The sequence below is a fragment of the Gavialis gangeticus genome, unplaced genomic scaffold, assembly GCF_001723915.1.
Source record: "Gavialis gangeticus isolate Ggan-Ray unplaced genomic scaffold, GavGan_comp1, whole genome shotgun sequence".
Classification (NCBI taxonomy): domain Eukaryota; kingdom Metazoa; phylum Chordata; order Crocodylia; family Gavialidae; genus Gavialis; species Gavialis gangeticus.
Window position 1 is genome coordinate 11,507,013 of NW_017729009.1, and position 13,120 is coordinate 11,520,132.

The window sequence follows — 13,120 nt, forward strand, 5'->3', positions numbered from 1 at the left end:
TGGGACTGGTCTGCCACAGAATCCAATGGACGTGATTGGCAGCAGGAGGGTGAGCGAGGGCCGACACAGCCCCAGTTGCCCTTCATCCACCTCGCCTATTTCAACAGACATGGCCCTACTTCCTTGGCTGTCAGCCTCACTGCTGTATGCCCTGTACTGGAGCTAGAGCTGTCACTGCAGCGCAAGATGTGCTGGTTGTGGCAGCTTTGACTCCAAGATGAACATGGGTCGGCAGTGTGGGGAGGCAGTTAGGAAGTTTGGGAAATTTGGTCGTCACACCAGATGACAAAGCTAACATGTTTAATGATTTCTTTGCCTCCGTCTTCCTAAGTAGGGACCAGAACAGCCACCTTGCTGCTGGGCCCCCCTTGGGCCCCGGGGGAGGCACACCTGGGCGAAGGGTTAGTGAGGATTTAGTTAGGGAGCTTCTGGAGGGGCTGGACATTTTCAAGTCAGCCGGTCCGGATGATCTTCACCCAAGAGTACTAAAGGAACTGGCCGAGGTCATTGCAAGTCCCCTGGCAAGGCTTTACGAGCACTCGTGGTGCTCTGGAGAGGTGCTGGAGGACTGGAAGAGGGCCAACGTGGTTCCCATCTTCAAAAAAGGGAGGAAGGAGGACCCGGGAAACTATAGGCCAGTTAGTCTTACCTCGATCCTAGGCAAGCTGTTCAAGAAAATTATTCTGGCACACATCCAGGAGGGGCCAGCAGGGGACTGCATGCTTAGGGGCAACCAACACGGGTTCATCAGTGGCAGGTCCTGTCAGACCAACCTGGTGGCCTTTTACGATCAGATCACCAGATCATTAGATGCAGGGGTAGCAGTGGACATAGTCTTCCTGGACTTCCGGAAGGCTTTCGACACTGTCTCTCACCCCGTTCTCATTAAGAAACTGGGGGGCTGTGGTGTAGACACCCACACAGTCAAATGGGTCGCCAACTGGCTGGAGGGCCGCACCCAGAGGGTGGTAGTGGATGGGTCCTTCTCAACCTGGAAGGACGTGGGCAGTGGGGTTCCGCAGGGCTCAGTCCTCGGGCCCGCACTGTTCAACATCTTCATCAGTGATTTGGACGAGGGGGTAAAAAGCACCCTGTTCAAATTTGCTGATGACACTAAGATGTGGGGGGACGTGGGCACACTAGAAGGAAGCAACAGGCTACAATCGGACCTAGACAGGTTACAAGGGTGGGCGGATGAGAATAGGATGGGTTTCAACACAGACAAGTGCAAGGTGATGCACCTGGGGAGGAACAACCGGCACCATACCTACAGGTTGGGGAACTCCCCTCTTGTCAGCACGGAGGCGGAAAAGGATCTTGGAGTCATCATTGACTCCAAGATGAACATGGGTCGGCAGTGTGGGGAGGCAGTTAGGAAGGCCAACCGCACCTTGTCATGCATCCACAGATGCATCTCGAGCAGGTCCAGGGAGGTGATCCTCCCCCTCTATGCGGCACTGGTCAGGCCGCAGCTGGAGTACTGCGTCCAGTTCTGGGCGCCGCACTTCAAGAGGGATGTGGACAGCATGGAGAGGGTCCAGAGGAGGGCCACTCGCATGATCAGGGGACAGCAGGGCAGGCCCTATGAGGAGAGGCTACGGGACCTGAACCTGTTCAGCCTCCAAAAGAGAAGGCTGAGGGGGGATCTTGTGGCCTGTTATAAACTAGTCAGGGGGGATCAGCAGGCATTGGGGGAGTCACTGTTCCCCCGAGCACCGCCAGGAGTGACCAGGAATAACGGTCACAAGCTGGCAGAGGGTAGGTTTAGGTTAGACATCAGGAGGCGCTATTTCATGGTCAGGGCAGCTAGGGTCTGGAACCAACTTCCAAGAGAGGTGGTGCAGGCTGCTACCCTGGGGGTTTTTAAGATGAGGTTAGACGAACACCTTGCTGGGGTCGTTTGACCCCAGTACTCTTTCCTGCCATGGCAGGGGGTCAGACTAGATGATCTGCTAAGGTCCCTTCCGACTGTAGAAACTATGAAACTATGACTCCAATGTGGGGCATTTGGCACAAGCTGCTACACATGTCTTGGGTCAGAGCCAGAGTTGTTACCATCACTGCTGCTGCATGCCCTGGGCTGGATCCTGCCCTCAAGGAGTCCCATGGTCCAGATCCAGTGTGGTGAGCTTGACACCCCTTTAACAGACAGACAGGCCATCTACCTACAGTACTGAGATGAACTATATCAAAAAAGCTCATCCGAGAATATAAGGTAGTGCCTTTCTTTCTTCCCTCCTGCTTCACAGGAAACTTGCACTGAAATATCATCCTGATAAGAACCCAGATAATCCAGAGGCTGCAGAAAAATTTAAAGAGATCAACAATGCACATGCAATATTGACTGATGCCACAAAACGAAACATATATGACAAGTATGGCTCCTTGGGTCTGTATGTAGCGGAGCAGTTTGGAGAGGAGAATGTGAACACATACTTCGTCCTGTCCAGCTGGTGGGCAAAGGTAAGTGAACTAAAGCTCTGATTCTGCTGCACCTAGTCATTTTTGATGTGACGGCAGCAGAGCTGAATATCATCAATGTACTAAATGGCACAGCACCTTGTGCCTTCTTACAAACTCTCCTACGTGGCCTTGTACGCACACTGAACATGAGTTGTAAAAGCTATGTGGAGGGTATGTGGGAACAGGATGTGCCAGAACTCATAACTCTTTACTGGAGTTATGTTTATACTGCTGCACTCTGCTGTTTCCCTGGGATGAAAATGTGGGATTTTTACCACCTTTGAGGCTGAAGAGTTTAGAAGAAAGTGAGTAATCCAAAATCTGTAAATCACTTGTGCTTTGAGGGAAGGATGATTTTTAAATTGTACATAAATATGTCATGAGTAACTTGAATTACTTAAGAGCTGTGCTGCTGTTTAAAGTATGACACCACAATTAACTGAGCTCTCGCTGACATTATTTACCTTCATTTTACGACTGATTCAGACTCTTCCCCAGTCCCGATGATTCAGCCATAGGCATATATGCACCTCTTCCATCCTCTTATTTCTTTGGAGGATGAAAATAGTTATTACTGTGATATATCAGCTAATTGTCTAACTGAACCCCCCCCCCACACACACACACAAAAAACAACTTCCAGCATAGCTATGCAAAAAGCATTCCATTTTACTACCAGTAGGTGCTGGTATGTACAGCACAGGCCTTGGGTGAGAGTGAGCAAAGTCTATAATCCACAATATAAGTGAAACTCAGATATACTTGGTCTGGGATCCTCAGTAGGTACTTGGTGGCTGGAGCCCCTGATGCCATAGCCAGACCACTGTCTGTAACAGAGCTAGATAAAGTGACCTCAGGTTTGTCTTCATGAGCAGCTGTCACACCATCTGGATTGCAGTATAGATGCTCCTTCAGCTCTTCCTTTTTTGAAGGATGCAGCTCAAATGGCAGGTTGCAGTACCCCAAGTTTTCAGCAGTTTTATTAGGAGGAAATTAGCAACTCTAAGCAAGATGTTCCTAATTTTAAGTTGTTTTGTTCCTTCCCTTTGTATCCTGGCCCCACGCTTTCTCCCAAAAGATCTGTTTAAATAGATGGGCCTCTAGAAAATACTGTTTTTCTGGCTACTTTTTTTTCATGCTAGTGTTCATACTGGGAACAGATGTTAAAGGCTGCTGTCTTAGTAGGGAAATAATGCATTGCATATTCATATTTCTTATTAATTTTGTTTCAGTAATGCTCTCTATGTCCAAAGCAGCCTGCCATCTATTTAATGACTAACCTGTTTTAAACAGCTCTCTTCTGCGGTAATGGGAGGTCTGGGTTAGGTGATGGGAAGCATTCTGTTCAACAAAAAGATGCGACTGATATGTGTGTATCTCTCCCTTCCTTCCCTACAGGCACTGTTTGTGTTCTGTGGGCTCATCACAGGCTGTTACTGCTGTTGCTGTCTGTGTTGCTGCTGTAACTGTTGCTGTGGAAAGTGTAAACCTAAACCTTCTGAAGGCGAAGAACAGGATTTTTATGTCTCCCCAGAAGATTTGGAGGCGCAGTTACAGTCGGACGAAAGGGGTAGGTGGAAAAGTCATAGGGCTGTTTAGGATAGCCAATAACTCTTTAAGTGTTCAACATAGCTTATAAGCCAGTAGTGTATTGAATACAATGTCTAGTTTTAGAGACCACTGAAACCTGTAGTTGGCAGAGAAGAGGAGATATTTGAACGAATTATTGATTTTTCCCATGACAGGGTACATACGTTGCAGGTGTACAGACACTAAAAGGTAGCCATTGTTTAAGGGCTGTATTGAACTGTGTGGGGTGGAGGAAACTGAATCATTAAAATTTGCTCATTGGCAAGGGGAGTTTTTTAGAGTAGCAAAACCAGTTGGATTCTTGTGACCCTTTATCCCAACAGTAGGAAGTTAAGACATGTGGGAAATAGCAACTTTCCCCCGACAAGTAAGTTTAATTCTGTTTACTAATGCAGCATCTGCTCTTTCATTTTAAAATTGTTTCTAGCTGTTATGATTGCAGAATAAAGCCTATAATCCTCCTACTTACACATGAAGTTAAGTATTACACTCCTGAATGAGGGGTAGGCTGGTCAAATCCTGTTTGACTCCTTGAAGCTTCCCATGCCTTTAGATTCCATGTTTCCTGGAATGATGGTGAGGTGGAGTGAAGATGAGCAGTGCTTGCTTTGCAGCTTCCTTATGTAGAATGACGGCAATGCCTGCCTTGCCTCTTCTAGGCCCTGAGAGAGGAACAGAAAGTACCAGGTGGCTGCTTATCCTACAGAGATCAGCCAAAAGTCCTGGTAGCTGTTGACACTGAAAATAAATTACATGTAATTTTTTTGTATGGTTCCATGTGCTGTTCAGCTAAACACACTTCTGAGTGGTCAGGAGTGAATTACGGCTAAAAGTCGTACCTAAACTGCAGAAGTTCATGTGATTTTAGCTCAGGCTGAAGGATAATGAATTAAGGTAATGCTTGAAAATGTGTGTGGAGCTGTGTTGGCAGTAAGTTTGCAGGCAAATCTGATTGCAGACTGGTTGTGAAAGATAATTGGAAACTTTCCCCCCAGTGCGGTAAAACTTTGTCTTTACTTTTCAGAGGCATCAGAAACGCCTATTGTGATACAGCCGGCATCAGCTACAGAGACAACCCAACTCACAGCTGACTCTCACCCCAGCTACCATACTGATGGATTTAACTAAGTTAAGGAAACACTGCAATTAGAGTGGATCAATAAATACATGGCCAACTCAACACTAGAATCATGAACATTAGAAATAGAAAACGGGGAGGGAAAAGTTCTGCCACTGTAAGAAGGCAGCTTCCAGCCTGCCGAGAATATTTTGTAATCCCTTCAGCCTTTTGTCACCTTCAGTGTCGTATCTTGATGATACATGAAGTGCTGTAGCATGCAGTATTTAAAGCAGTTTAGTTATGGTTTCATTTGTTTCCTTTTCATTTTTATAGCATGTATGGAGTTTATGTTAAATGTCTGTGGTGTAATGTATTGAGGAGTTATCACATTCAGAGTATGATGGAGACGTTCTGCATTTTAAGTAGTGGTACCAGCCTCAAATGGGACATTTTTTAAAAAAGAAAACAAGTTAAATCAGTCACACAGAAGCCGCCATGCTTCCATACAACTGAACTATGAAGACCTCAAAGGATTCCTTGTTTTTTTTTAATGTGAGTGCAACAAAAATCTTTAGATCTTTGGCTTTAACCCTTTCCTTCTCTCCCTGCACCTCTCTCTAAGCCAGTTTACGATGCAAAGAACCAAAAAATGCCAAGGCTGCAGGGCAGGAATTGTCTTTAATGCTGGCTTTCAGCCAAAACAAAACTGCCTTGCAGATCCTCCCTCTTGGGTGGTTTTTATTTTTATTCTGCAGACAGTATATTGGTGAAGAGCTCCTCGTGCATACAGAGGTGTTCTCTGATCGCATAGACCCTAAATATAGTTGTTACAAAAGCCAAATATGAATGGAACAATTTTTAGGCATTTTGGGGTTTAAGCAGGTTTCGCTTGAAATAAAAACAAAAACATTCCCCCTGCAATATATAAATTGTAATAAAATATTGCAGCCTTTTACTAATGCTTGAGAATCTTAAAGTGAAACTAAATAGTCCATTTTCACTGCCTGTGTGAATGAAATGTGGGAAGTGGGGAAGGCATTAATGTAGAAAACAAATGAGATTTATAAAATGGTAATAGTCTAAGATGCAATGCATAAAAATGAATGCCCCTATCTGTTTTAAAAATATTAAATTGGCAGTGTCCCTTTAACTCTTTCATGAACTGTTTTGTGGACTGCTTCCAAGGCTATTTAAGAACAAAACCCTTTATTTTGCGTTAGTTTTGTATAATAGTTTGCACATAGACTGTGTTTACTTCAGTGTTTTTCTTTTTCCTCAGGTAATTATTGTGGAAGCTATTGAAAAGTTTCCTGTACTGTTTTGAAACCAAATAATGTTTGAATAGTGTTTTGAAACTATGGTTTACGTTATCATAAATGATCTTTAGGTTTGTTCAGCTGTCACAGAAATGTTTACTCTGTAGCTGGAGTGCTGATATTTTGAGGGTGTAACAGGTCTCGTTTTAGAAAATGCTGAATGGGACATAGGGTAGCAGCTAGTAGATTTACACCTGGGAATGTTTTAGCACTTGGTTACGCTCCCTTTTCTTTTCTTCTCTTAATCCTGCCCCACTGCCTTTTTTCATTTGCCTCTTCTCATTCCTCTCAACCCTCTGGTGAGGCCGTGCAAAATGACCTACAGCCAGTATTCCCTTTGGAGCTCTTTATTGCCACAAAGCAAAGGAGTTTCATTTCTGCATAGTACAAAGCACTTTTTCCCACTGTCCCTTCCAGCCTGTACAAGAAGGAACCCGCCAAATGAGCTAGGATCTCTTGCCATGGCTGGGCAAAGAACGCTACAATTGGGCTAGCCTAGGATGGTTTCTGCGTTCAGGACAGTTGTCCCTTGTGTGACGTCCACATACAGAAAACGTCTCTGGAAATATTTTTCACTCTGACCTTTGTGTACTAAAGACAAAAAGAGGTCACTTCATCTCTGGTTCCAAATCCTGCCCAATATCTTGTTGGAAAAATGTTAACTCTCCATGCTAAATCTGAGGCTGTTCAAAAAGCAGGCTTCTGCTTCTTCATAGCCACTGGCTCATACATACAGTGTGTATGAGTCTGTACAGAGCCAGCGGAAGTGTGCTTTGGAGTATTTGCATCGTGGTGTGGTATCAGAAAAGAATCTGAAATGCACTTAATGAGTACAGCCACTGAAGTAATTTTGCTCTCTGCCGCACTTGATTAAAAGTTGAAAGTCTTTCACTTGTTCATGTCATGGGCAACCTGTGATTTATTGGAAGATGCTGATGCTTTGGTTTCAGTGTTTAGCATTGGAGTAGGGAAAAATATACCTTGCAGCTGAGAGGATCAATCACAGTCTGGTCTTAGGTCCTCTTATAACCAAGGCCTTTATTTAACTTCTTGAAATGGAGAAGTATATTTTTCAGATCAAAACTAGCACTGCAATGACCTTGTGTAAAGTCTACCTGAAACCTGTTCTTATAGCTGTATTCCACATTGGAGTGCATTAGGATTTTACAAGCCAACTCGATTCCCTAGACCCTTCTGGTCAAAGTTGTCTTTTATGGTCTGTACGGGTCAGTGAATGCTTGTAAAAAGTTAACTGTTCCTTTACCAGGCCATGTAAAAGAGCATAGCTGATAGGTGTGGGCTGGTGAAATGATGGAAAGACTATTTTGGCATGGAGTATGCTTCCAAATACTCTTCCTTCTCTATTTCGTGGTCTCCTGATGTAAGGCATTGGTTCCTTTTGAATTGTCACTTATTGTGAGAACCTGCAACTTATTACTTCAGGGAGTTGATCCGAAGAATTTGTTTGGAGATCCTAGACACTATTTCTTAATCACCAGAGCACTTCAGTTGCATCAGTGATGTCCTGAGGAGTTTGCAGCATGGGGATTAAATGCAGGTGAGGTGTCTAGACTTGACTGCAGTCTGTTATAAGCAACTTTTACTTCATTCCTGGTAAACACTGTTGTAGGGAGAAACCTTTCCTACCATCAAATACAAAGGAGTCTTAAAATTGTGAAATTTAACTTGGAAAGCCAAATTCTATAGTTTCATCCCATTGTGACTTTAAAAAAAACAACGAAGTACACTACACTGTTTAAAGAAATCAAACAAATAACCATTTTCTGTAGTTGATTATCCAGTTTAAAATTAGTTTCTTCTTTTAATTATCTGCAAAGACTCAAGTTCAAGTAGTGACGGTTTCCTTTCAACACTTACTGTAGATGGCTGTGGAACCAGTAAATCAGCAGGTTGTACAACAAGATTTGTCGAGCTAGTGGTGATTAATATAAAGGGAACACCAAAACTTTTGAATTTGGGACTTGAGAGGGGAGGGGAGGGACTGACTTTTCAGATTATTTCCAAACTGTAAATGTTTCTAATTAAGTCTGCCTGGGTAGTCTTCCTGAGTGGACATGTTAAATATTTTTCAAGTGACTATTATCTTGGAGTGTCGGCCCTTCCTTTGTTTTAACGGACTTCTCAGTTTGTATAATAAACAGTTACACAGAGCTTCTTTATGTGAAACTTTTTTTTAAATGGAAAACTTGAAGGTTAGCACCACATTTCTTATGAGTTGACATGGGGACTGTTTTGAAACATCCTGAGCTCTAAAACAACTTGCACTTTATAGTTGCAAAATGGCCAAATTAAACGCCAGTGAATACAGATAAGGTTGCGAGGTCACAGTTCCTTGGTTAAAAGTCTTATGTACTGAGGAACTACCAGCACTTTTGAGCTTGAGTTTATGGGACTGCAGTGTCCTCATGAACCCAGAAATGGCTTGGAGGGCCTGGGGGTCTCTAAAGTCTGGGAAATGAGGGGAATTGTCCCTGATTTGTCTGCAAAATGTTTCCTTCTAAGACATTGTCCCTAAGCCTGAACATTATTCTTTGTTCTGTGTATTGTCATAATTAATTAAAAAAGAAAAGGAAAAAAAAGCCCAAGTTGAATCCATGCAAGACAGTTGTTTCTTTTCCAAGTCTCCCAAGGTCTAAGTTTAGGAAGTTTAGTAACTGTCCTAACGGATGTAAGCATAAGGCTTTGGTACCTGTGTAGCGTATTTGAGGGAGCCTAGGGGATTGGAAGGACCACTGATGTCACTCTGAAATATTGTTCAAAATCCTGACTAGCCATAAGATTTGTAACCAAGCAAAAGGAAGGAAAGCTTGCTGCTCCATGGCTGATTGCAGCCAGGCAGCCGTATGGCAAGGTCGCCATAGGTGTAGCTGGTGCTGGATTTCCTGCGCCCATCCTTTCTTCTGATGTGGAATTGCCCAAACCTGGGCTGGTGCAGCGAACAATACAAGTCAAACGCTTCCCTTGAAGTGGGCCAAGGGGCATTGCACCAGTTCTTTAATTCCAGTTGAACTTCATTGGTAACGTATATAGGAAGTTAACTACTTATCTTGTATATAAAGTTGTGTAGGTAAATGTCTTCCTGGCGTCTGTTACGTAGGTTTCTGCTAATTCCATGCAATGATGTTTTGGAGCCATATCATCTTTTTTGTCTTATTTTTAGGTTTGTAACATTTTTAAACTGCTTTAGATATTAGTGCTCATAACGTTCTTTATAATGTGGCACTCTGAAATTTATACGTACGCAGCCTGCAGTACAAATAGAAAAACTGGCCTAGAGGGCATTGGTGTGGTATTAGAAGGAGTTATTACGTATCACAACAGTGCAATGATAGAGGGACTATGCTGCTTAAACCCTGTTGTGCCAGAGTCTGTATAATCTACAGCCATAATCAGGTCAAGGTTGAAAATTGTCCCTGTTCCAGTTAGTGTGGCTACATTGCATAGTGGTGGGACTCGAGCGTGCTTTTATTGAGTAATTGTAGTGTACGCTGGCCATGAGCTGCCCGCTTTCCTTAACTAGTCTGTGCCCCTAGTGTATATCTGGTGCTCTTCACTGTTCTTGATGTTTCCAAACAATTTAGGAAACAAGTTTGTGCCGCAGTTTTCCCTGCTCCGTGCAACAGGATAAAGGCTCAGTTTTTGCAAGGGATTCTTGCTAGGTAAACTGGTTAGGCCGCTTAGCAGTTCCTGTGTCAGGCTAACAGTTCTGGATGCTATTTTGCTTTCATTAATCCTTGAGCCAGAGTACTGAAACCCTAACCCCCCATGCAGATTTTAATAGCGTAATGTCCGTATCAACATAACGTGCTTGAAATACTGCTGCTTCCTGCTGTGGTGGGAATCATCTAGTTTGTAGTGAACCATTGCTCCAAAAACCGCTTATAAACCTTGAAAGAAGTACCTTTGATAATTTGGAAAGTTTAATTTTGTTGACTATTCTGGGAAGGGAAAATGGCAGGAAAAACTTCCCAGTGTTCAAGGCCTATGAGAATGGATTGCTTTACATGCTGCATTTGGGGATTTTTAAATGCTCCCTGAGTCTCTCCAAGAATGAAGTCCCTGATTCATTTCAAGAAGGTGCTTTCTTTACAAGGTAAAGCTATTAGGGCAGCTCTGTCTTGTCTGCACAGGCCAAACTCTGTAATTTTGCAAGTTTTTTGAAAATGAAATGCCATTGTTACCTGCATAATTATATATTTTTCAATGGGGAAATGCTGGAGATTGATTGTTTGTTTAGAGAGACTTTACCCGAAGAGTCGCATTCTCAGCAGTGAATGGCTCTTTCCCACTCCTTTTTTCCCCACAACCAGCAATGTGAATGTGTCCGCGTAGTTTGTGGATGCTTGCTTAGCGTACTTTTTTATGTACAGCAGTGGCTTCCAAAAGACTTGATGTCCTATTGAACTCTGATCAGCTCCCTGTCCCATAAGAGACGGGGTGGAGCCAGTTTGAACTTCTACACTTTTTTTCTTAAAATGAAGGAGAGAAAAGCCAACTGTAGCAAGGGGGGCAAGGGCCATTCCTGGAACCATTTCTATTTGTAGGAGCCAGTATGTAGGGAGATCTTCAATGCTATCAATTTACTAATTGTTAGAGGTATAATGGAATACTTCCTTCCTTCCTTCCCCCGTACTGGTTTTGACTACATCGTACCCCATGCAGGGGGGGACTTGGTGTAGTTCATAAAGCAAGGTGCAAAGCCTTATGTTCGGGATTGCAATAGTGTATGTGTGCGTGCATGTGCGTGTGCATATGTATATATTTATACAACAGGTATGCACCTAGTACTAGCTGCTGGGTTGTTTTTGGTGGTCAAACATGACATTCGGCCCCTGCACTACTTCTCTGAGCTCTCAGCCAGACAAACCAAAGGAGTTGGTTGTGTGTGCCCAGAACTGCAACTTTTGCCTTTCAGCTGCAGGAAAAAAGAACTAGGTCTGTTGGTGAGTGACAGAGGAAGAAACAATGGAGGGAAGCCTGTTGTATAAATAGATAGGTATTATGTTTGAGTAGGAGAGCCACGCCACTTGCAAGGCAAAAAAAAAAGAAATCCCCTCCATTCATGGGGTTCCCAAAGTCTTCCCTCCTTGCTAGAAGGATTAGATCTTGACTAACGAGGTGCCTTTGCACTGTCTGGGCCAGTTACCCATTTTGGATATCTTACAGCCTGAATTCCGACGGGTGGCATGTGACTGGTGGCTTATGAAGACACAAGGATTGTGGCCCCCAAATTACTTCTAGTCAGATTGGCTAGAGAAGGCCAGCTGGCCCTGCTGGGGCCGTGCGTTCCAGAAGCTGTTGCCTACCCAACACTAAGCCCATGTGTAGAGCACACACGGTCCTTCTCTTTGCTAATGGCAATCAGCACAAACTTGGAGGCCTATAGGGGTCAAAGAGAGGCTCTTTCTTATTATTATTTCAATGTTTGAGACTTATTTGTGTCTGTTGCTGTAGGTGAACTTTGAAATTTGCCAAGCTCCAAACACTTGAAGCTTCCTTGTTTGGTAGATGTGTGCCACTCAAGCTGGTTGCTGTCGTTGCATTCATTCCACCACAGCCCCCTTCCTCTCCCACTTTTTGGGTTGGCGGTGGGGTATTTGGTTTGTGTTATCACAGCCATCCAAGGTGGTTTGTATTTGTTTTGCATGTGAGCAAGGCCCTGAGATCAGGAGTTCACTATGGGTGTTGTGATGAGGGCCTCTGAAGCCTGTGGGAGCTGAAGTTGGAATGAGAATGCGTTTCGCATTTGCACTGTTTCATTTCTGGTTGGGCAGGGGGAAAGCCCTTGTTTTCAAACAAAGTTAGCTGTTGTAAAAACAATCAAAGTATAAATGCATCTGAAGAGCAATTTATATATAGACATATATATATTTTGTTATGTTACAAAAGGACCATACTTTGAATTGTATGTAAGTAGATGTGGCTGTCTGAACTTTGTGGATTGTAACACTCGATACTACTGAGCTCCTGTACATACATGTGGTTAAAGCAGAAGGAATTATTTTATGTTTTAGCATGGTAATTTGTGTACTGTATGTCTGAATATAAACTAAAATAAAGATTGCTAAATTATCTGAAACCACTGTTGTAAAATAAATGTTTTCAATGCAGATGTACCTGTTTGAGCCTGCTTTTCCTTTAAAACAGCTGTATTCGGACATTCACTTCTTGCTTTGACATTTGAGGATAGAAAAATATCTAGGGCCTGAAAACAGTTTGACATTCACAGACTCTTCCCAACAGGTTACACTGAGGTACCTACTTATTGCAATTGCTGCTTTTTCTTTTATACTCAGGTGCACATGCTGGTTCACAAGTGAAAGGAGCCACCTGTTAGTGTAATATTCTATGAGCACTTGCTCACACCATGAAGATCTCCTCCCTGTGCTTGGCTGACCTTACTGAGAAGGGACTGGGGAAGCAGGTAAGCTTCAGCTTTGAGCAGAGGTGAAGGGGGAATCTGGCATTCAGACTCACTAATGGTTGCAGAGGCTTTAGCTTTCATAAAACACAAGAACACTTATTTTGAAGTGTTTCTGTTTTTGGGAGGCTCAGAGATAAGGTTGTAGCCGTGTTGGTCTAAAAGTACAAGCAGTCAGTGTGGTAGAGGTGATATCTTTTATTAAACCAACTAGATGGTTTCAAACAAAATGTTTCTTTATTTGCAAGC

At 43.4% G+C, this 13,120-nt stretch overlaps 1 protein-coding gene across 6 annotated transcripts in view; it reads left to right on the top strand.

Annotated features, from left to right (window-relative positions):
• Positions 1–12,562, top strand: part of DNAJC5 (DnaJ heat shock protein family (Hsp40) member C5) — a 53,422-nt gene extending 40,860 nt beyond the window's left edge. For all 6 annotated transcript variants that reach the window (XM_019510062.1, XM_019510060.1, XM_019510063.1 and 3 more), the window contains 3 exons: positions 2,250–2,463; positions 3,862–4,033; positions 5,078–12,562. In XM_019510062.1, coding sequence (XP_019365607.1) covers positions 2,250–2,463; positions 3,862–4,033; positions 5,078–5,181 — 490 coding nt within the window. In that variant the 3' untranslated portion in view covers positions 5,182–12,562. The remainder of the gene's footprint in view (positions 1–2,249; positions 2,464–3,861; positions 4,034–5,077) is intronic.
• The last annotated feature ends 558 nt before the right edge of the window (positions 12,563–13,120 follow it).